We start from the raw sequence: 22517 nt of genomic DNA, 5'->3' as shown, positions 1-22517 counted from the left end.
CCAAGTAGCTGCTCGGCAAAGTTGTAAAGCCGAGACCCCTCGGGCAGCCGCCCAAGATGATCCCACCTTCCTTGTGGAATGGGCATTTACAGATTTTGGCTGTGGTATGCCTGCCACAGAATGTGCAAGCTGAATTGTACTACAAATCCAGCGAGCAATAGACTGCTTAGAAGCAGGAGCACCCAGCTTGTTGGGTGCATACAGGATAAACAGCGAGTCAGAGTTTCTGACTCCAGCCGTCCTGGAAACATATTTTCAGGGCCCTGACAACGTCTAGCAACTTGGAGTCCTCCAATTCACTAGTAGCCGCCGGCACCACAATAGGCTGGTTCAGGTGAAACGCTGACACCACCTTAGGAAGAAATTGGGGACGAGTCCTCAATTATGCGCTATCCATATGGAAAATCAGATAAGGGCTTTTACATGATAAAGCCGCCAATTCTGACACTCGCCTGGCTGAAGCCAAGGCCAATAACATGACCACTTTCCACGTGAGATATTTTAGATCCACGGTTTTAAGTGGCTCAAACCAATGTGATTTTAAGAAGCTCAACATCACGTTGAGATCCCAAGGTGCCACAGGAGGCACAAATGGGGGCTGAATATGCAGCACTCCTTTCACAAATGTCTGAACTTCAGGTACTGAAGCTAATTCTTTTTGAAAGAAAAAAAAAAAAAAATCGACAGAGCCGAGATCTGTACTTTAATGGAGCCTAGACTCAGGCCCATATTCACTCCTGCTTGCAGGAAATGTAGAAATCGACCTAGTGGAAATTCCTCTGTTGGGGCCTTTTTGGCCTCGCACCATGCAACATATTTCCGCCACATGCGGTGATAATGCTTTGCCGTAACATCTTTCCTGGCTTTAATAAGCGCAGGAATGACTTCTTCCGGAATACCCTTTTCCTTCAGGATCCGGCGCTCAATCGCCATGCCGTCAAACGCAGCCGCGGTAAGTCTTGGAACAGACAGGGTCCCTGCTGAAGCAGGTCCTGTCTGAGCGGCAGAGGCCATGGGTCCTCTGATATCATTTCCTGAAGTTCCGGGTACCAAGCCCTTCTTGTCCAATCCGGAACTACGAGTATCGTTCTTACTCCTCGCCATCTTATTATTCTCAGTACCTTTGGTATGAGAGGCAGAGTAGGGAACACATAAACCGACTGGTACACCCACCGTGTCACTAGAGCGTTCACAGCTATCGCCTGAGGGTCCTTTGACCTGGCGCAATATCTCTTTAGCTTCTTTTTGAGGCGGGACGCCATCATGTCCACCTGTGGCCTTTCCCAACGGTTTACCAACAGCAGTAAGACTTCTGGATGAAGTCCCCACTCTCCCGGGTGTAGGTCGTGTCTGCTGAGGAAGTCCGCTTCCCAGTTGTCCACTCCCGGAATGAACACTGCTGACAGTGCTAGTACGTGATTTTCCGCCCATCGGATAATCCTTGTGGCTTCTGCCATTGCCATCCTGCTTCTAGTGCCGCCCTGTCGGGTCACATGGGCGACTGCCGTGATGTTGTCTGACTATCAGTACCGGCTGGTTTTGAAGCAGGGGTCTTGCCTGACTTAGGGCATTGTAAATGGCCTACAGTTCCAGAATTTATATGTAGGGAAGTCTCCTGACTTGACCATAGGCCCTGGAAGTTTCTTCCCTGTGCGACTGCTCCCCAGCCTTGAAGGCTGGCATCCGTGGTCACCAGGACCCAGTCCTGTATGCCGAAACTGCGGCCCATTAGAAGATGAGCACCCTGCATCCACCACAGTAGAGACACCCTGGTCCTTGGAGACAGGGTTATCATTTGATGCATTTGAAGATGCGATCCCGACCACTTATCTAAGAGGTCTCACTGGAAGGTCCTCGCATGGAACCTGCCGAATGGAATTGCTTCGTATGAAGCCACCATTTTTCCCAGGACTCGTGTGCAACGATGCACCGATACCCTTTTTGGTTTTAGGAGGTCTCTGACTAGAGATGACAGCTCCTTGACTTTCTCCTGCGGGAGAAACACTTTTTTCTGTTCTGTGTCCAAAATCATCCCCAGGAACAGTAAGCGAGTGGAAGGAACCAGCTGTGACTTTGGAATGTTTAGAATCCAGCCATGCTGTTGTAGCACCTCCTGAGATAGTGCTACTCCGACCAGTAACTGCTCCCTGGACCTTGCCTTTATAAGGAGATCGTCCAAGTATGGGATAAATAAAAACTCCCTTTTTTTTTTGAAGGAGTATCATCATTTCTGCCATTACCTTGGTAAACACCCTCGGTGCCGTGGACAGTCCAAACGGTAGTGTCTGGAATTGGTAATGGCAATCCTGTACCACAATCTGAGGTACTCCTGGTGAGGAAGTTAAATAGGGACATGCAGGTAAGCATCCTTGATGTCCAGGGATACCATGTAATCCCCCTCGTCCAGGCTTGCAATAACCGCCCTGAGCGATTTCATCTTGAACTTTGTTATGTAAGTGTTCAAGGATTTCCATTTTAAAATGGGTCTCACCGAACCGGCTGGTTTCGGTACCACAAACAGTGTGGAATAGTAACCCCGTCCTTGAAGTAGGGGCACCTTGACTATCACCTGCTGGGAATACAGCTTGTGAATTGCCTCTAGCACAGCCTCCCTGCCTGAGGGAGTTGTCGGCAAGGCAGATTTGAGTAAACGGCGGGGGGGAGACGCCTCGACTTCCAGCTTGTACCCCCGAGATACTACTTGAAGGATCCAGGGATCCACCTGTGAGCGAGCCCACTGATCGCTGAAATTTTTGAGGTGGCCCCCCACCGTACCTGGCTACGCCTGTGGAGCCCCCGCGTCATGCGGTGGACTCCAAGGAAGCAGGGGAAGAATTTTGATTCTAGGAACTGGCTGCTGGTGCAGCTTTTTCCCTCTTCCCTCGTTTGACCCGCCTGCTTTTTTGAAGCCGAAAGGACTGTACCTGATAATATAGTGCGTTTCTTAGGCTGTGAGGAAACCTGAGGTAAAATATTTTCATCCCAGCTGTTGCTGTGGATACGAGGTCCCAGAGACCATCCCCAACCAATTCCTCACCCTTATAAGGCTCTATGTGCCTTTTAAAGTCAGCATCACCTGTCTAGTGTCGGGTCTCCAATACCCTCCTGACAGAATGGACATTGCAATAATTTAGGATGCCAGCCGGCAAAATATTCCTCTGTGCATCCCTCATATATAAGACGACGTCTTATGTTCGCAAAATAGTATCCCTGTTTGAAAGGGGTACAGACCACGCTGCAGCAGTCTGCAGGTCTCAGTCTAGTACCTGAGTGTGTAATTACAGACTTCAGGATAGCCTCCTGCTATTTATCAGCAGGTACCTTCAAAGTGGCCGTATCCTAAGACGGCAGTGCCACCTTGACAAACGTGTGAGCGCCTTATCCACCCTAGGGGATATCTCCCAGCGTAACTTATCCTCTGGCGGGAAAGGGTACGCCATCAGTAACTTGTTAGAAATTACCAGTTTCTTATCGGGGAAACCCACGCTTTTTCACACTTCATTCACTCATTTGATGGGGGAACAAAACACTGCCTGCTTTTTCTCCCCACACATAAAACCCTTTGTTTTTAGTGGTACTTGGGTTAATGTCAGAAATGTGTAACACGTTTTATATTGCCGGGATCATGTAACGGATGTTCCTAGTGGATTGTGTATATGTCTCAACCTCGTCGACACTGGAGTCAGACTCCGTGTCGACATCTGTGTCTGCCATCTGAGGGAGCGGGCGTTTGAGCCCCTGATGGCCTTTGAGACGCCTGGGCAGGCGCGGGCTGAGAAGCCGGCTGTCCCATAGCGGTTACGTCATCCAGCCTTTTATGTAAGGAGTTGCCACTGTCGGTTAATACCTTCCACCTATCCATCCACTCTGGTGTCGGCCCCCAGGGGCGACATCTCATTTATCGGCATCTGCTCCGCCTCCACATAAGTCTCCTCATCAAACATGTCGACACAGCCGTACCGACACACCGCACACACACAAGGAATGCTCCAATGAGGACAGGACCCACAAAAGCCCTTTGGGGGGACAGAGTGAGAGTATGCCAGCACACACCAGAGCGCTATATAATGCAGGGACTAACTGAGTTATGTCCCCTATAGCTGCTTTTATATAATTTATACTGCGCCTAAATTTAGTGCCCCCCCTCTCTGTTTTAACCCTGTTCTGTAGTGTAGACTGCAGGGGAGAGCCAGGGAGCTTCCCTCCAACGGAGCTGTGAGGGAAAAATGGCGCCAGTGTGCTGAGGAGATAGGCTCCGCCCCTTTTTCGCAGACTTTTCTCCCGCATTTTTATGGAATCTGGCAGGGGTTAATATACATCCATATAGCCCTGGGGGTTATATGTGATGTATTTTTGCCAGCCAAGGTGTTTATATTGCTGCTCAGGGCGCCCCCCCCCCCAGCGCCCTGCACCCTCAGTGACCGGAGTGTGTGGTGTGCATGAGGAGCAATGGCGCACAGCTGCAGTGCTGTGCGCTACCTTGGTGAAGACTGATGTCTTCTGCCGCCGTTTTTCCGGACCTCTTCTTGCTTCTGGCTCTGTAAGGGGGACGGCGGCGCGGCTCCGGGACCGAACACCAAGGACTGGGCCTGCGGTCGATCCCTCTGGAGCTAATGGTGTCCAGTAGCCTAAGAAGCCCAATCCGGCTGCAAGCAGGCGAGTTCGCTTCTTCTCCCCTTAGTCCCTCGCTGCAGTGAGCCTGTTGCCAGCAGGTCTCACTGAAAATAAAAAACCTAAATCTATACTTTCTTTCTAAGGGCTCAGGAGAGCCCCTAGTGTGCATCCAACCTCGGCCGGGCACAAGATCTAACTGAGGCTTGGAGGAGGGTCATAGTGGGAGGAGCCAGTGCACACCAGGTAGTCATAAATCTTTCTAGAGTGCCCAGCCTCCTTCGGAGCCCGCTATTCCCCATGGTCCTTACTGAGTTCCCAGCATCCACTAGGACGTTAGAGAAAAAAGGGATAAAACCGTTTCTCTCGTTAATGCTTAGGTCATTAAACTGTATAAGGATGCAATGAGTAGTCTGAATGCAAGGGACATGGGCCCTCATTCCGAGTTGTTCGCTCGTTATTTTCCTTCGCAATGGTGCGATTTTCCGCTAACTGCGCATGCGCAATGTTCGCACTGCGGCTGCGCCAAGTAAATTTGCTAAGTAGTTTGGTATTTTACTCACGGCATTACGAGGTTTTTTCTTCGTTCTGCTGATCTTAGTGTGATTGACAGGAAGTGGGTGTTTCTGGGCGGAAACTGGCCGTTTTATTGGAGTGTGTGAAAAAACGCTGCCGTTTCTGGGGAAAAACGCAGGAGTGGCAGGAGAAACGGGGGAGTGTCTAGGCGAACGCTGGGTGTGTTTGTGACGTCAAACCAGGAACGACAAGCACTGAACTGATTGCACTGGAAGAGTAAGTCTCGAGCTACTCAGAAACGGCAAAGAAAAATCTTTTCGCAATATTGCGAATACTTCATTCGCAATTCTAAGCCAAGCCAAGATTCACTCCCAGAGGGCGGCGGCTTAGCGTGTGCACTGCTGCGAAAAGCGGCTAGCGAGCGAACAACTCGGAATGAGGGCCATGGTACTATCCTATGACCTTGTAACAGAAAGCTGTAAGCTATAAATACAACCAAAGAAAGGTCATCAAGTGAGGATCCACAGGAGAAAAGGTCATCTGAAATAGGATCAGCAATTTCAGCTGTCCAGAGTACTGAAAAGTCAAAACCAGAGATCCTTCCTCCTTTAAACCCTCCTCAGCCAGTGATTATGCTTTAAAAAAACATTTACCTCAGATGTCTCTCCCAATAGCCACAGTATGCAACTTTGTTGTAAGCACCCTCCTACCTGCCAGATTTGGTAAGCACGATGATGGCTCCACTAGAGCATTTGAATGATGCCTCTACTGCTCCAACAGCAGTCGCTTCTGTTGGATCTCGGGTCAGCGGGGACACACGTCTCAGCTCCTCAAACAGCTGCCGGTGGAAAATGGCTGCCTCTGCTTCGCGAGCGATCTAACAGTGATGGAATAGTGGTGCCGCAAATGCAGTGCAAGGGATAGGGGGATCAGTGAATGAGCAAGGAGGGGAGAACAGGATGGGAAACATTCACATCAGTCAATCTACCGATTTGTTTTTTAGTGACAGAACTTTTTACTTGAAAACATTCTAGCAACATTCATACTCTGACCTGCCTCAACTGTGGATTGGAAGAGCATGAGAAACCGCTGCGCATTAGAAGAAAAGGTGGTGCAGGCAGAATCCTACCTGCCAGACTCGGTCAGAACTATGATTGCCCTTGCTAAACACTTAAAAGATGCTTCCACTGCGCCTACAGCCATTGCTTCTGCAGGATGCCTGGAGCTAATGTTGAGACGGAAAAGTTCCTCGAAGAGTTGGCGGTGAAAAACAGCAGCCTCAGCCTCCAGAGCAATCTATGAGCCGGAGGGGAGGAGAAAAAGGAACCAGGGCAAGGAACAGGGGGAGAGAAAGACACAGACCAAAGAAAAAAAAAAGAAAGCAGAGTGATTCTCTGCACCAATAACCAGAAGTCAAAAGTTAGAGTGGAAGAGCAGGAAGCACTAATGTTACAGAGGAAAGGAAACTAGGATAGCATGACAGAAAACAGGGGTAACAATGGTAGCCAAACAATAATCAAGCTGCTGTAGACTTAATATAGAATAGAAGAGTCCACTAGAGATATGACAAAGTAATCACATGCTGTTGCTAAGACTTTAGGCTTTTCCAGTAACTAAGAACTAGAGCATGAAAAATAGGCCACCTAATACTAGGACCATAAAATATCTGTATACAACAAATGTCACTGAAACTGGTGACTAGAAGGACAAATACAACAGAATAAGCTGTTTGTACACACAGAGAAGATGCACAGCAGGTAGCAGTGATATCAGATGAGATGTGTTCTATACCCTGACAAGATTCATTAACATTGTATTCATGTGATAAACCAATGGTTTGGTAAAGGAAATGGAGCAATCACACTTCATTAAAAGTGTAGGCCTTCAATTTATTACCCCAAGGAAATGCCTTCCTTGCAGAAAACAATATTGGGAGAAAATTCATAGCGGGGACTCAACTGACCTTCACTATGGTTATGTGAACATATAATGGCAGAAACCATTAGAGTCCCTGTGTACACGAGTGCCTTTTTCCCCTAGTATAATGGTTCAGGTGACCCACTGAGGAGAGCATTAATAGCCCCAGTTACAGGAGTCACTTAGGACATTTCTACTACAATGGCCAGGACAACTGGTATTGCACACAATTTTCACGAAAACCTTTTCCCGACACATTTCCTTAAAAATGTATGTGGCTTGTATGTGTGTGGTGTGATAAGTGCACAGACAAGGCCACAGAACACCATGCAGCATTCTGACTCGCTCCTACAACCCAGCAATGAGAAGTCAGACAGCAGAGTGTACATGTCAGGAGAGCAATGGGGAAAAAGCGCACAAACTCTACCTTCACTTGCCAAGGCTGCAGTGCACATGCCACCCTCTTGTGCACAAACCTGCATGTGCATGCAGAGGAGCACTAGTGACATATCATTTAGGAATTAGGACCTGGAAAATTCATAAAATGAAAGTTTTAATGCTGTACAGAATATTTTATTGTGCCAAGATTTTTGGGCATTCAGTTAATGTCATAACTGAAATCATAATAGGGTTTATTCCTGCACTAAGTTGTGGCAAACGTAATTAGTACGAGTGATTCAATATATTTAAAACATGAGTACATGTCTTGCTGAATTACGTTAAGGAAGTACCAATAACCAAAACATACTAAGTATGGTGAATCAAGACAGACCACCCTTTTCCTATTTATACATATACAGGGGTGGTCTTCAGTTTGCAGGCTGTCGGGGTCACGGCGCACAGTATACCGGCGCCGGAATCCCGACAGCCGGCATACCGACACAGTTTCTCCCTCTTGGGGGTCCACGACCCCCCTGGAGGGAGAATAGATAGCGTGCCGGCAGCATGGCGAGCCCGCAAGGGGCTCATTTGCACTCGGTATGCTATCAGTATGCCGGCAGTCGGAATTCCGGCGCCGGTATGCTGTGTGCCGGGATCCCGACAGCTGGCATACCATACTACACCCATATACAGTACAGCACAGTAGTATTTAATTAAATTCAATCTTGCCACAACAGTATTTTGTATAACAGAGGTATCACTAAAGGGGTTTTAATGAACAGTAGTGGGGTGGATATATTAACCCTGGAGAAGTGATGAAGAGATAAGTGGAAGGTGATAATGAACCAGCCAGTCAGCTCCTGTCATTTTTCAAATCCAGCGTGTAACTTGACAGTAAGAAGCTGATTGGCTGGTGCGTTATCACCTCCCACTTATCAGTTCTCCAGACTTAATACATATGCCCCCAATATATTTAGAGGCCAGTCCATCTGTACAAAACATGAAGGGAGCTTCAAATAGATTACAGGGATATTTAAATCTAATGCAAAACAAATATACACTCGTGTATATAAATATGGAATTGCTGTATTAAAAGTTAGGGCGTACTTACAAATTTTTTTATTTATTTTTTAAAATCAAAAGGGATACGCAATACGAAGAAGCTGAAAGAGATGGATGGAGGTAGGGCCAGAATAGGTATTCTTCTCCAGCAAAACACAGTAATCTGCAACATAATGCTTCTGTATAAAAATGGTTCATTATGTTTTACTCGTATTCCTACAAAAGTTAATTCCTCTACAAGGGAGAGTGTGTATGTATGTGTGTGTATATGTGTGTGTAATATATATATATATATATATATATATATATATATATATATATATATATATATATATATATATATATATATATATATTTTTTTTTTTTTTTATTTAGAAAACTAGCATCCTCATAGTAAAGCCCATACCAATATATAACCGCGAGAACGTGCAGGTATGCGAGCACACTGGTGCACAAGTAATGCAGCTAGCTGTCTGTCAGCACTCACCCACATTAGTGATCATAACATAATGCACCAAGGACCGTCTCAGTGCCAGGCACATACTGGACACTCCTATCCCCAAGCAGGACTGCAGACAAGAACACCCTCCCCAGTCTGAGCCAGCTCTCAAACATGTGGCAGAACAGCATGTGATGTTGCTGGTGGATCATTATGAAATTATACACCTTAGGTGAAAGAGGGATAGGAAAGCAGGAGGGGAACAATCAAGTGGGCGCAAAAAAGTAGCCATCATCGCTGGTTTAGTAATCTCTATGCTACCTACTTCCTGTCTGCGCAAAGCTTTAAGCAAGCGGAGTAAAGAGTAGCGCATGCCAAACCAACCACATCTAAAAACGTAATGCAGCAACCACTGCACTCATTTGTAAGTTATGTAAAAATTCACACACACTGGCCATAATCAAAGACTAGACTATAGTATGATGCAAATACTGTGTAATGTATGCATATAATTCAAGATCTTTAAAATGACTATTGTATAGAGATTCTACTGGAATACTGTTTAACTACACAAATTCTGTTTAGTACAGGAGTGTGCATGTGTCTCTGAAATGATAGAGTACTCACAGCGTGTTGCATGCGTACTGCCTCCAGTGGGTAGTCTCCTTTGGCTGTCTCCCCAGAAAGCATGATACAGTCTGCCCCATCCAGTACTGCATTAGCAACATCACTGCCTTCAGCACGAGTTGGACGTGGTTTTTTGATCATGCTCTCCAACATCTGCAGGGAAGAACATTTCCAAGCACTGATGAATGCTTTATATTTTTACTGTAACTGTCTTCTAAACCTCCTAGACCATATCCATTGTAAATAAGTTATTATTACTACCTGTGTGGCACAAATAACTGGTTTCCCTGCACGGTTGCAGCGTCCAATCATCATCTTCTGGGCAAGGAATACTTTTTCTGCAGGTATCTCAATACCAAGGTCTCCACGAGCCACCATTATGCCATCGCTAGCTTCTAAGATTTCATCAAATCTATGAGTAGATATTTGAAGCAGTGTATAATTGTGAAACCGTTCACCACCCATTTCAATCAAAGACAAAAAAAAATAAATATATATTATACGGACATATAATACACACATTATCTCTATAACAAAACATACACACACACACACACACACACACACACACACACACACACACACACACACACGGAACCTCCTCCTCCTCCTCCTGTCCTATTCTCTATCCCCCCAGTGATTCTCCTTCATGACAGACAGGCCCACCGCCCCCTCTACCCAGTGTGCCACAATCCCCCGACATCACCGATTTGTCCTGTAAGCCCACCGGATACATTTTTATACAACCAACACCATGCAGCTAACATTTTCTAACAAACTATGGGCCATACTCAGTTTTTTACACTAACCTGAAGCTCCGATTCCAGAAATCATAAATTTTCATGTAACCCTTCAAACATCACCCATCTGTTGTTCCTACCTTCGTACTCCTTCATGGTTCTCAATCTTGCTGATAATTTTGATGTTCTTTCCTTTCTCCCCCAGAACGTCTCTAACTGCTTGCACGTCAGATGCTTTGCGGATAAAGGATGCAAACACCATATCTACATCCTGCTCTACTCCGAACTGCAGGTCCTGGATGTCCTTAGTAGACACAGCAGGCAGGTCCACCGCTGCTCCAGGAAGATTAACCCCTTTCTTGCTACCTAGGGATCCACCATTCTCCACCTCTGTTAAAACGAAGTCAGGGCCTGGATAGGAGGAGGCAATTATTATCAATAAATACACAAATAGCTAATTAATAAGGATTTACACCAAACTAGAAAATGTAAAATAGTTACTTGTCTGCCAATGAGATATGTTTAGCCAATCTACAGATGAGGCCTCATACACCTAGCCTCAACACACCATACAGTGCAAGATGCTTGGTGTGTGTGAGCTGTGCTAAGCGGTATAATCTTTTTCGCCCGAACATGCATCTTCGTTGCAATTGGATGCAACAAAACCACTTCACGAGACTGCACAGAGTAATTTGATATAAGATACTTGTATATCTGTGTGTGGCCGACTCTGAATCTGTATATGAAGCACTACAGAACTTGGCAGTGCAAAAATGCTGCAGCATGGGAGCACTTTATATACAGATTCAGGCGCACACAAATATACAAGCATCACATCTCAAATTAATCAGTGGAAAGGGGAAGGGATGTTTGGCGCAACTGAAGAAATAATGTATGAGGACATCTCTGTATATTAAAGTTGTATAATGAGACAACTGCTTAGATCAAGCTTTGCAATAATCTAGTACAGAAATATTACAAGACAACACAAAGTAGAAGAGCACAAATTGCAAACTTGATATTGCATGGACAACAATTAATTATTGAGGCACCCGATTGTTTCAGCAAGTCACCTGGAGATCAGATTATTTTTCCTTCTTCTTACTGGACTTACTATAATAATTGTTAAGCCTAATTCCACAAACATGTACCCACATAAGACACACGCTGTTGATGTGCCCTAGGAGTATGCCCATTCCCACAGAAATGTTATGTCTATTAGGTATAAGAGATACCAATAAGAGATTTAGGGCCTAATTCAGTATGGATCGCAAAGGCAAAATCTTCCTTTAATGGGCAAAACCATGTGCACTGCAGGTGGGGCAGATATAACATGTGCAGAAAGAGTTAGATTTGGGTGGGTTATTTTGTTTCTGTGCAGGATAAAATACTGGCTGCTTTTATTGTTACACTGCAATTTAGAGTTTGAACACACCCTATCCAAATCAAACTCTGCCCATGTTATATCTGCCCCACCCGCAGTGCAACATTGTTTTACCCATTACAGAAAGATTTTGCGATCCATAGGCCCTTAGATCTTAACATTATTATAATAAAATTAACTGTCCACTGATCTAAACTATGGTGTATGTACAAACCATAGAGAACTACTATTTTAGTGTAATTATGTTTTGCGAGTCGCTGAACATTAAAATGCCAGAACCAATGGGGCTTTTACACTTTGAGAAGTGTGAAGAATAAAAAAAATAAAATAAAAAAAATATAATAATAATAATAATAATAATAATAAATAAATAATATTTCGATAACCCACACAACAACATGCACAGTTGGCGATGTCTCGGGACTTGTTTGAGAATTACTAATAATGAATAGAAATACAAAATAAATCACTAGCAAACGATTCTTTTATGCAAGAGTGGTATTTTCCTCGCTCTTCAGCTGGATAGCTCTACATTGCATAGTTTGTTATAAATAGATCTTGGGCCATGTATTTATCTGCCAACAGGTTAAGGGGTATATTCAATTCCTGTCGGAGAGTATCCGACAGTTCATTATTCAATTTGTGGGCGTTTGACGACCTTTGCCCCGTTTTCGCCCATGACAATCCGACTTTTTTTTTTTTTTTTTTACAGTCGAATTAGCATGGGCGAAAACGCCTGCAAATTTGCCAAAACAGGTGTATTGGCGGCGAATTCAACGATCCAACCATTTTGACAGTGTTGGGATTTCCAACAAGTCGAAAAAACTGCACTTGTATTGAAATAGGGCGAATCGAAATTCGCACTAAAGATGGCGAAAAGTTCACTCTTTTCAACCTGTCAGGAATTTCGACAGGAACGAAATATACCCCTAAGTTGTTCACGGCCAAAACAGGATATACAACCTATGTCAGATATAGATTTAAAAGGATTACGATCTACTAACCAATCTCCTTAACCTGCAGGGAAATGAGTCCATCATCTACATAAATCTTGCTGCCTGGCTGCACCACTTTGGTAAGGTTCTTGTAATCAACCCAAAGCACTTTGTCATCGCATTTCTCTTGGAAGGAGTCATCCAAGGTGATCTTCAGGACAGCCCCCTTCTTTAGTTCTACCTCTGCTGTGCCACTCTGCAAGAATGAAACAAATGGCGTGAAGACAAAAATGTTCTTTGACCATTCTACAAAGGAACATTACGTTTCTTCGGGTGCAAAAGCACTTCTCTTGCTAAAATAGTTACCATTTAAAATATACAGTCATTGCTTCAAAATTGTGGCCAACTATGGCAGTGTTAAGTCACACATTCAGTCCATGTGACAGCCTTAGAGATAGGATAGGTCTCGTATAACATGTAATGTCTAGAGTATAAACTAGACACCTTCCAGTGGACAAACTGAACGGTGGGGAAAAAATAAAAAAAATATAAAAATAAAATGATCATCCTGAAAACAAATTCCCCTCCAGCAAGTGTTAGATTTACTCACGATTCCAAAAACCAGGATTTTAATACCTACCGGTAAATCCTTTTCTCCTAGTCCGTAGAGGATGCTGGGGTCCACTTCAGTACCATGGGGTATAGACTGTTCTGCAGGAGCCATGGGCACTTTAAGACTTTTTCAGAGTGTGAACTGGCTCCTCCCGCTATGCCCCTCCTCCAGACCTCAGTATAGGAACTGTGCCCAGGGAGACGGACATTTCGAGGAAAGGATTTACTTATAATTTAAACAGTGAGTTTCATACCAGCTCACACCTCAACCATGCCGCACAACATGGCATTCAACATAACATGCCAACGGGCATGAAATAATTGCAGCAACATGCTGAAAATAATCGTAACACAACACCTGTGTAACTATAAAACTAATAACTGCAGGTAAAGTACGAACTGGGTTGGGTGCCCAGCATCCTCTACGGACTAGGAGAAAAGGATTTACCGGTAGGTATTAAAAGCCTGTTTTCTCATACGTCCTAGAGGATGCTGGGGTCCACTTCAGTACCATGGGGTTATACCAAAGCTCCAGTATGGCGGGAGAGTGCGGATGACCCTGCAGCACCGACTGACCAAAACTTGAGGTCCTCATCGGCCTAAGGTGTCAAACTTGTAAAATTTAACAAACGTGTTTGACCCTGACCAAGTAGCTGCTCGGCAAAGCTGTAATGCAGAGACCCCCCGGGCAGCCGCCCAGGATGAGCCCACCTTTCTAGTATAATGGGCATTTACCGACTTCGGAATCAGCAATCCTGCAGTGGAATGAGCGTGCTGAATTGTCCCTCCGATCCAGCGCGCAATGGTCTGCTTAGAAGCAGGACACCCAATCTTGTTGGGAGAATACAGGACAAACAGAGCCTCCATTTTCCGTATCAGAGCTGTTCTAGCGACTTAAATTTTCAAAGCTCTGACCACATCAAGAGACTTTGAAGCAGTGAAGGTGTCAGTAGCCACTGGCACCACAATAGGTTGGTATATATGGAAAGACGAAACCACCTTCGGAAGAAGTTGCTGACGAGTTCTTAACTCTGCCCTATCTTCATGGAAGATCAGGTAAGGGCTCTTGTGAGACAAGGCCCCCAACTCAGACACCCGCCTTGCAGATGCCAAGGCCAAAAGCATCACCACTTTCCAAGTGAGAAACTTCAATTCTATCTCCTGTAGGAGGTTCAAACCAATTCGACTGAAGGAACTGCAACACCACATTAAGGTCCCATGGTGCCACCGGGGGCACAAATGGAGGTTGGATGTGCACCACCCCTTTCACGAATGTCTGAACTTCTGGAAGGGAGGCCAATTGTTTTTGAAAGAAAACCGATAAGGTCGAAATCTGTACCTTGATTGAACCCAATCTCAGGCCCACATCCACACCTGCCTGTAGAAAATGGAGAAAACGTCCCAATTGAAACTCTTCCGTAGGAGCCTTCTTGGATTCACACCAAGACACATATTTTCGCCAAATACGGTGGTAATGTTTAGAGGTTACTCTTTCCTGGCCTGAATAAGAGTGGGAATGACTTCTTTAGGAATACCCTTTCGGGTTAGGATCCAGCGCTCAACAGCCATGCCGTCAAACGTAGCCGCAGTTAAGTCTTGATACACGCACGGCCCCTGCTGCAGCAGGTCCTCGCGAAGAGGCCGAGGATCTTCTATGAGCAACTCCTGAAGACCTGGATACCAAGCCCTCCTTGGCCAGTCTGGGACAATGAGGATCGCTCGAACCCTTGTTCTTCTTATGAGCTTGAGAACTTTCGGTATTAGTGGAAGTGGAGGAAAGACATACATACACCAACCGAAAGGCCCACTGGGTCACTAGTGCATCCACCGCTATTGCTTGAGGGTTTCTCGACTTGGAACAATCTCTCTGAAGCTTCTTGTTGAGATGAGATGCCATCATGTCTACTTGAGGTATTCCCCAAAGACTTGTCACTTCTGCGAAGACTTCTTGGTGGAGGCCCCACTCTCCTGGATGGAGATCGTGTCTGCGGAGGAAGTCTGCTTCCCAGTTGTCCACTTCTGGAATGAAAATTGCCGACAGAGCTCTTGCATGTCTTTCTGCCCAGAGGAGGATCTTTGTCACCTCTGCCATTGCCGCTCTGCTTTTCGTTCCTCCCTGACGGTTTATGTACGCTACTGCTGTCACATTGCCCGATTGGATCAGGACAGGCCGGTTTCGAAGAAAATGCTCCGCTTGTAGAAGGCAGTTGTAAATGGCCCTCAATTCCAGCACGTTTATGTGAAGAAGAGTTTCCTGACTTGACCACCTTCCTTGGAAGGTCACCCCTTGTGTGACTGCTCCCCAACCCCGGAGACTTGCATCCGTGGTCACTAGGATCCCGAATCTGCATCCTTCTAAGAGGTGAGAGCAGTGTAGCCACCACAGGAGTGAGATTTTGGTGTTGGGGGATAGAACTATCCTCCGGTGCATATGAAGGTGGGATCCAGACCATTTGTCCAACAGGTCCCACTGAAACACTCTGGCATGGAACCTCCCGAATTGGAGGGCCTCGTATGCCGCCACCCTCTTCCCCAGCAATCGAATGCATTGATGAATGGAGACAGTTTGCGGTTTCAGAATGAGTTTTACCAAACTCTGAATTTCTAGTGCTTTCTCCGGAGGGAGAAACACTCAGCTGGACCGTGTCCAGAATCATACCCAAAAATGCCAACCGGGTTGTTGGAATTATGTGCGATTTCGGCAGGTTCAAGAGCCAGCCGTGCTGTTGTAAAAGCGACAGAGACAGTGCAATGTCCTGTACCAGTTTTTCCTTGGACCTCGACTTTATCAGGAGATCGTCCAAGTATGGGATAATTGTAAATCCTCTTTTTCTGAGGAGAACCATCATTTCTACCATGACTTGTGAAAATCCTCGGAGCCGTGGCCAGGCCAAACGGCACCATCTGAAATTGGTAATGAGTATCCTGGATTGCAAACCGGAGATAACTCGGATGAGGGGGATAAATGGGAACATGAAGGTAGGCATCCTTTATGTCCAAAGCCACCATGAATTCCCCCTCCTCCAGGCTGGAGATCACCGCTCGGAGAGACTCCATCTCGAATTTGATTTCTTCAGGAAAAAATTGAGATTTTAGGTTGAGGATTGGTCGTACCGAGCCATCCGGCTTCGGCACTACAAATAGGCTTAAATAAAACCCTTCCCCTTGTTGCGCCCGGGGGACCGGGATCACAACCTGATTTTGACATAATTTTTGTATTGCTACACAGACTAGAACTCTGTCTGGAAGCGAAACTGGTAAGGGTGATTTGAAAAAACGGCGAGCGGGAAAGTCTTGGAATTCCAGTTTGTACCCTTGGGTCACAATTTGTAACACCCAAGGGTCCAGGTCCGAGCGAACCCAAACCTGACTGAAAAGCCTTAGATGTGCTCCCACCGGTGCGGTCTCCTGTAAGGGAGACCCGGCGTCATGCGGTGGATTTGGCAGAAGCCGGGGAGGACTTCTGCTCTTGTGAACTCGAGGAGGCGGAAGTTCTCTTGCCCCTTCCTCTTCCTCTGAAGAAGTTACCTCGGCCTTTTCTATATTTATTGAGCCGAAAGGACTGCATTTGATAGTGCGGTTTCTTCTGTTGCGCAGGAGCATTAGGTAAATAAGTAGATTTACCCGCTGTGGCCGCTAATACTAAATCAGTAATCTGTCACCAAACAGTTCCCCACCCTTAAAGGGAAGGGACTCCATATTTTTCTTGGAATCAGCGTCAGCATTCCATTGATGAGTCCATAGCGCATGCCTAGCCGCAATTGACATAGCATTAGCCTTAGCCCCCACGAGGCCAGCATCTCTTGCAGCCTCTTTCAAGTACGCAGCCGCATCCCTGATATAACCAAGCGTCACTAGGATGCTATCCCTATCCAGAGTATAAACTTTCAGCCCATTTTTAAATGGCGCTACTAACCCACGCTGACGCAATAAGCGGTCTAAGCTGCGTCCCCGTGGTAGTAAAAATAGCTTTTAAAGTAGCCTCCTGCTTACGATCAGCCAGCTCCTTAAGAGTCGTAGACTGAGCCGCAGGGAGCGCTACCTGTTTAGACAAGCGTGCTAGGGCTTTGTCTACTGTGGGTGGTATTTCCCACTTATCCCTATCCGCTGCGGGAAAGGGGTATGCCACCTTAATCCTATTAGGAATGAGAAATTTCTTATCAGGTGTATTCCAAATGCCATCAAAAAGGTCTTAGTTCAAAACAAGGAGGAAAAGAAACCGAGCGTCTCTTCTTTGTAAAGAAGGACCCTCGTTTCTGGTGTAAAGGGGTCCTCGGCAATACGTAATAGGTCTTTGATAGCCACAATCATATATTGAATACTCTTAGCCAATCTAGGATCTAATCTAGAATCAGCATAATCGGCACCGGTATCAGAGTCCGTGTCGCTATCTGTGTCATCTAATTGGTCAACACCACGTTTTAGTGACCCTTGTAATAAAGCGTCATCTACTGATCTTTCAAATCTGCAGTTGAGAGTCAGATTCAGTAAACTTGATTTAATAGAGTAACATTAGCATTTAAAGCAGTTAACCAAACAGCAGTCGGTGGTGCCGACAGGACCCCCAAAACATTTGGTGTCCCCAATAAATTATCCCCCTGAGAGGAAAATTCTGCCTCAGACATGTTGTCTCCCTAACAGCACCCAAAAGAAAGCCTGTGATGGAACAAAAGGAAAGGAGCCAGCTCACACCACAGCGCCAAAGTGCAGGTCTGAAAAACACCCTCAAGTGTCACAGAGCTGCAGCTCTATAATATGTATGTAAATAATCTGCCCCCCCCCCCCCCCCCTCCCCCTCGTTTTATAGCCCCTGGTACTTGCTGCTGTGAGGAAGGACCAGCGCTGCTGCTTGGAGGAGGAAATGGCGCCAAGTGAGCCTGGAGGAAGAAGCCCCGTCCCCAACATGGCGCGCTTCTTCCCGCTTATTTTTACATGTTTATCCTGGCGGGGGTTTGCGGGCAGTGCCAGGGCACTGTACAGATATGCCAGCCTTAATTATGAGGTAGTTTTAGCTCTCCAGGGCACCCCCCCCCCCCCAGCGGTGTGAACAGTTTTGGGCGGGAGATATAGAGGGAGGAGCCAGGTCACGCCCCCTTTGAAAGTCTTAAAGTGCCCATGTCTCCTGCAGATCAGTCTATATCCCATGGTTCTTTTGGTGTCCCCAACATCCTCAAGGACGTAATCTAAATTAAGAGTGGTAGTGTTGCCCATAACAACCAAACTCTGTAATTTTCTAGGATGCAGGAGAGAACTAAAAGAAAGAATCTGTATGGTTGCTATCTGCAACAAAAGGTTTCATTTTCAGAACCTTTAGTAAATATACCCTCTGGTCTCTCCACCTTGTCTGTGATTTACTATCAGAACACAGGGGCCTTTATCCCTTTACCATCAGCTCTCTGCACACTTCTGGATTTTTAGCCTTTGGATCTTGTATGTACAATACTCACGCCTTTGATGAGCCCTGTGCGGATTTCTGGTCCCTTGGTGTCCAAAGCAACAGCCACTGGTCTATAAAGGATGGGGTTAGAAGCGACGCTCTCTGTGGCTTCACGAACATTTTTTATGGTGCCAGCGTGGTACTATTATAAAGAGAAAAAGAAAGACCAGAAACTGTTATAGTTCTTTATTTGGAAGGATATCACTGCAAACATACACTGTAGTACTACAAAAAAATAAAAAAATTAAATAAATTGGCATTTGTGTCAAGATATATGGTGTACACTTCTGTATAGGAAGCATGATGAGTGAGGCTGTACTTAAGAACTGCTTCTCAAAGCTGGATAAAATATGAAAGCATAAGAGGCACACCTCATGAGATAATGTAATAAGGTGATTGGAGACTGCCAGCTGGCCTAGTACTTCTTGCATGATGCAAACCCCACCCATGGCACACATCTCCAAATCACAATGGCACAGTGGTGCAACTGCTGCCTTACAATGCTTGGGTCATGTGTTTGAGTCTGGCTGGGGACTTGTGTGGAGTTTATATGTTCTTTTCATGCTTGTTCAAATTTTTCACAAATGCCACCGTATTTAGGACATTTGATGCCTGTTTTAGATGCTTCTTTTGGACCCAGATTAGAATGAATGCTTAGAAAAAGTGGGCGGGATAGGTCTTAGCATAAGGACATTGGGGGTAATTCAGAGTTGATCGCAGCAACAAATTTGTTAGCAGTTGGGCAAAACCATGCGCACTGCAGGTGTGGCAGATATAATATGTGCAGAAAGAATTAGATTTGGGTGGGTTATTTTGTTTCTGTGCAGGGTAAATACTGGCTGCTTTATTTTTACACTGCAATTTAGATTTCAGTTTGAACACACCACACCCAAATCTATCTCTCTGCACATGTTATAACTGCCCCCCCCCTGCAATGCACATGGTTTTGCCCAACTGCTAACAAATTTGCTGCTGCAATCAACTCTGAATTAGGCCCATTAAGCAGTCTGCTATAGTCATGGGTGCATCTGACTCAGAATCAGGCCCATTATGCCTACATAAAGAATGGCCCAATGTGCAGACCTGACGCAGAAGAGGATTCCGCTGGCCCACTTCCCATACAGAGGAATTTTCTTGACGTAAATCATGTCCCGAGTCTCATCACCAATAGTTATTGTACTGTGATGTTTAAATCTCATTACTGTAATAAGTGTGATTATGGTCAACGTGAGAACACATCGGGGTCAATTCTATTCTCCGACAGTTGATTAGCGCCGGGAATTAGCTCCCGACGCTATTCAATTCAGTGCCAGTTAAGTCGGCGATGTCCCGTTCTCGCCGACTAAACAGGTTGAATTGTCGGGAGAACGGGCATTCTCAGACTTAACTCCCTGGCGCGAGGCTGATTCCCGACAGAATCAGCCTCACGCCGGTCACGAGGCAGCACTTTTGTCGGGTTTCTTCTCTCATCCCCTGGGGATGAGAGAAGAATTCCCAACAATTGAGGGTCACTCGTCGCTGTCATGAATAGCGCCGGGAGCAAACTCCCGGCGCTATTCAACTGTCGGAGAATAGAATTGACCCCATTGAATCTAATTGTTTTCAGGGGTCCCTGGCATAAAAAATGGGGGCTACACTGGAAACACTATAGTTATAGGAAGGGATCATTTTTATTTTTAAGATGACTCCTAAAGTAATTGAACTGCAAGGAATCAGATGTCCATTGCTAACACATATTAGAGAATGGCAAAGATCATTTAGAAACCATTAACCTTGGAACAGTAACAGTCGCTGCTGAATTTAAAACACTATTTATTAGATTTGATAACATTCCCCAAAGCTAGTATAACTACTAATGAAGGAACCTAGGCACCAGATGATTCTACTTGCCCACTGGGATCAATTCTCTAGGGCAGTGGTTCTCATACTCGGTCCTCAGGACCCCACACAGTGCATGTTTTGCAGGTAACCCAGCAGGTGCACAGGTGTATTAATTACTCACTGACACATTTTAAAAGGTCCACAGGTGGAGCCAATTATTTCACTTATGATTCTGTGAGGAGACCTGCAAAACATGCACCGTGTGGGGGTCCTGAGGACAGAGTTTGAGAACCTGTGCTCCAGGGAATCAGATATGAAAGTCACTACAATATTTCTTTATTTTTTTATTATTTTTTAATACAGGACAAAGATGTGACATGAAGCTTGGTCAGTTATAAAAATATGCTAAACACTTTACAATTGTCTAAATTCTGGGAAAATTATTGGGTAGGAGGATCTAGACGATTACAAACTAACAATGCGAGACAAATGCGGAATCAAATATAGGGTAAGTAAACCCATTTAATATTGTTTTAACAAAATATACATTAACCCGTTTACATTGATCGTCACAACGGGCTTTTCCTGCACATGCCCAGTGAAAAATTCAGATAGCTAGAAAAGCACAGCAAAAATCTGCTCCTATTCATTTTTCAATAATCTTATGGTGCTTTAAAAGAAAAAAAGAAAAAATGGAACAAGACTAAATACTCAGCCAAAGAATATTCTATTTTTAAAGCACACAGCTGCAGAAAGCAGATTGGATTTCCTAAGTGACCTTCTACGCTAGGCCTGAGAGGGAGTCACTGGTATACACAGTCCTAACCTCATGTGTTCCATGGGAGAAGTTCAGACGAGCAACGTTCATTCCAGATTTGATCATCTCTTTTAGAATTTCCACTGAGCGAGATGCTGGGCCTAGTGGAAGAGAATAGACAGAAGCACCATGAGTAAGAAAGCATTGTGAGAAGATTTTAGTGGTACACTATTGTAGAAAAGATAAAAGAAAATCTTGCTAAATAACACGGCTTCTAGACAATAACTTACACCTTCCTTGTCCTGCTAGTTTTGTGTTGCTGGGTCATACATAGTATCCTTATATTTATACTTGGAAATGTGCACCTAGCATATCAATAAAAACAACTGAGATACCACAATACAACATGTAGACCTTTTTAACACCAGATTACAGAATTTCCTTCTATTCCTATTTGAAAATGTTTCCATAGATACCAGAAACATACCGATGGTGCAGATAATGCCTGTGTTGCGTGCCACTATTGGCTCTGAATCGATGTCCAGGCGGCACATGTGCTCCAAGAAGGTATCTGCCATTGCTGCGTGCAGCTGCTGTGTCTGGATGAAGGCACTACCGGCCTCACATACTTGGGACTTCGACATGGTGACCTGCATAGGAAGTAGGGTTAATGTTTGCTCTATTAACAGGTTGCATTTTCAATTTAAAAAAAATAAAAATAAGTTATATACATTTATATATCTACATCTATCGAAATTGATTATTATTTTTTAAGTTTTGCAACACAAAAATACTGCCCCAAGTATCTACCACATGTATGAGGTAATGGTTAGAATAGTTGACCGAAATCCTGGGTCCAGGCTTCATCAAACCCACACAAGCTATAAACACAGAGGTTCCCAAACCCTGTCCTCAAGGAACCCTAACTATTCAGTTTTATAGTAGTATATCCATGCTTGGCCACAAGTGACTTAGTACCAGTGCCAATTTGATTTAACCATTGGTGCTGAGCAATGGATATACTTAAAACCTGGACTGTTAGGGTGCCTTGATGACCATTTTTGGGAATTTCTGTTATAACGTATGATGGGAGGGAGCACCAGTGGTTCCCAAACTTGGTCCTCAAGGAGCACAAACAGTCCAGGTTTTAGTGATAGCCATGCTTAAGCACAGGTGACTTAATTAGTACCTCATCCAATTTGATATATACTGTTTGTGCACAAGCATGAATATCCTTAAAACTTGTGTTTGTGCTCCTTGAGGACAGACTTTGGAAAA

The 22517-nt window shown here is 45.0% G+C and overlaps 1 protein-coding gene across 3 annotated transcripts in view; it reads right to left on the bottom strand.

Annotated features, from left to right (window-relative positions):
* The window catches only part of PKM (pyruvate kinase M1/2), a 34570-nt gene that overhangs the window by 4379 nt on the left and 7674 nt on the right, over positions 1-22517 (bottom strand). For 2 of the 3 annotated variants that reach the window (XM_063926491.1, XM_063926493.1), the window contains exons 2-9: positions 21727-21889; positions 21309-21400; positions 18672-18803; positions 12682-12868; positions 10434-10704; positions 9815-9965; positions 9554-9706; positions 6257-6423 (exon numbers count right to left, since the gene is read on the bottom strand). In XM_063926491.1, the coding sequence (XP_063782561.1) occupies positions 6257-6423; positions 9554-9706; positions 9815-9965; positions 10434-10704; positions 12682-12868; positions 18672-18803; positions 21309-21400; positions 21727-21883 (1310 nt within the window). In that variant the 5' untranslated portion in view covers positions 21884-21889. Of the gene's footprint in view, positions 1-5837; positions 6005-6256; positions 6424-9553; positions 9707-9814; positions 9966-10433; positions 10705-12681; positions 12869-18671; positions 18804-21308; positions 21401-21726; positions 21890-22517 lie in introns of all 3 variants that reach the window. The other variant, XM_063926494.1, reaches the window with a different exon arrangement.

Source organism: Pseudophryne corroboree, chromosome 6, assembly GCF_028390025.1.
Source record: "Pseudophryne corroboree isolate aPseCor3 chromosome 6, aPseCor3.hap2, whole genome shotgun sequence".
Lineage (NCBI taxonomy): Eukaryota > Metazoa > Chordata > Amphibia > Anura > Myobatrachidae > Pseudophryne > Pseudophryne corroboree.
The sequence above is the reverse complement of the archived record's forward strand: the minus strand, read 5'-3'. Positions and strand labels throughout refer to the sequence as shown.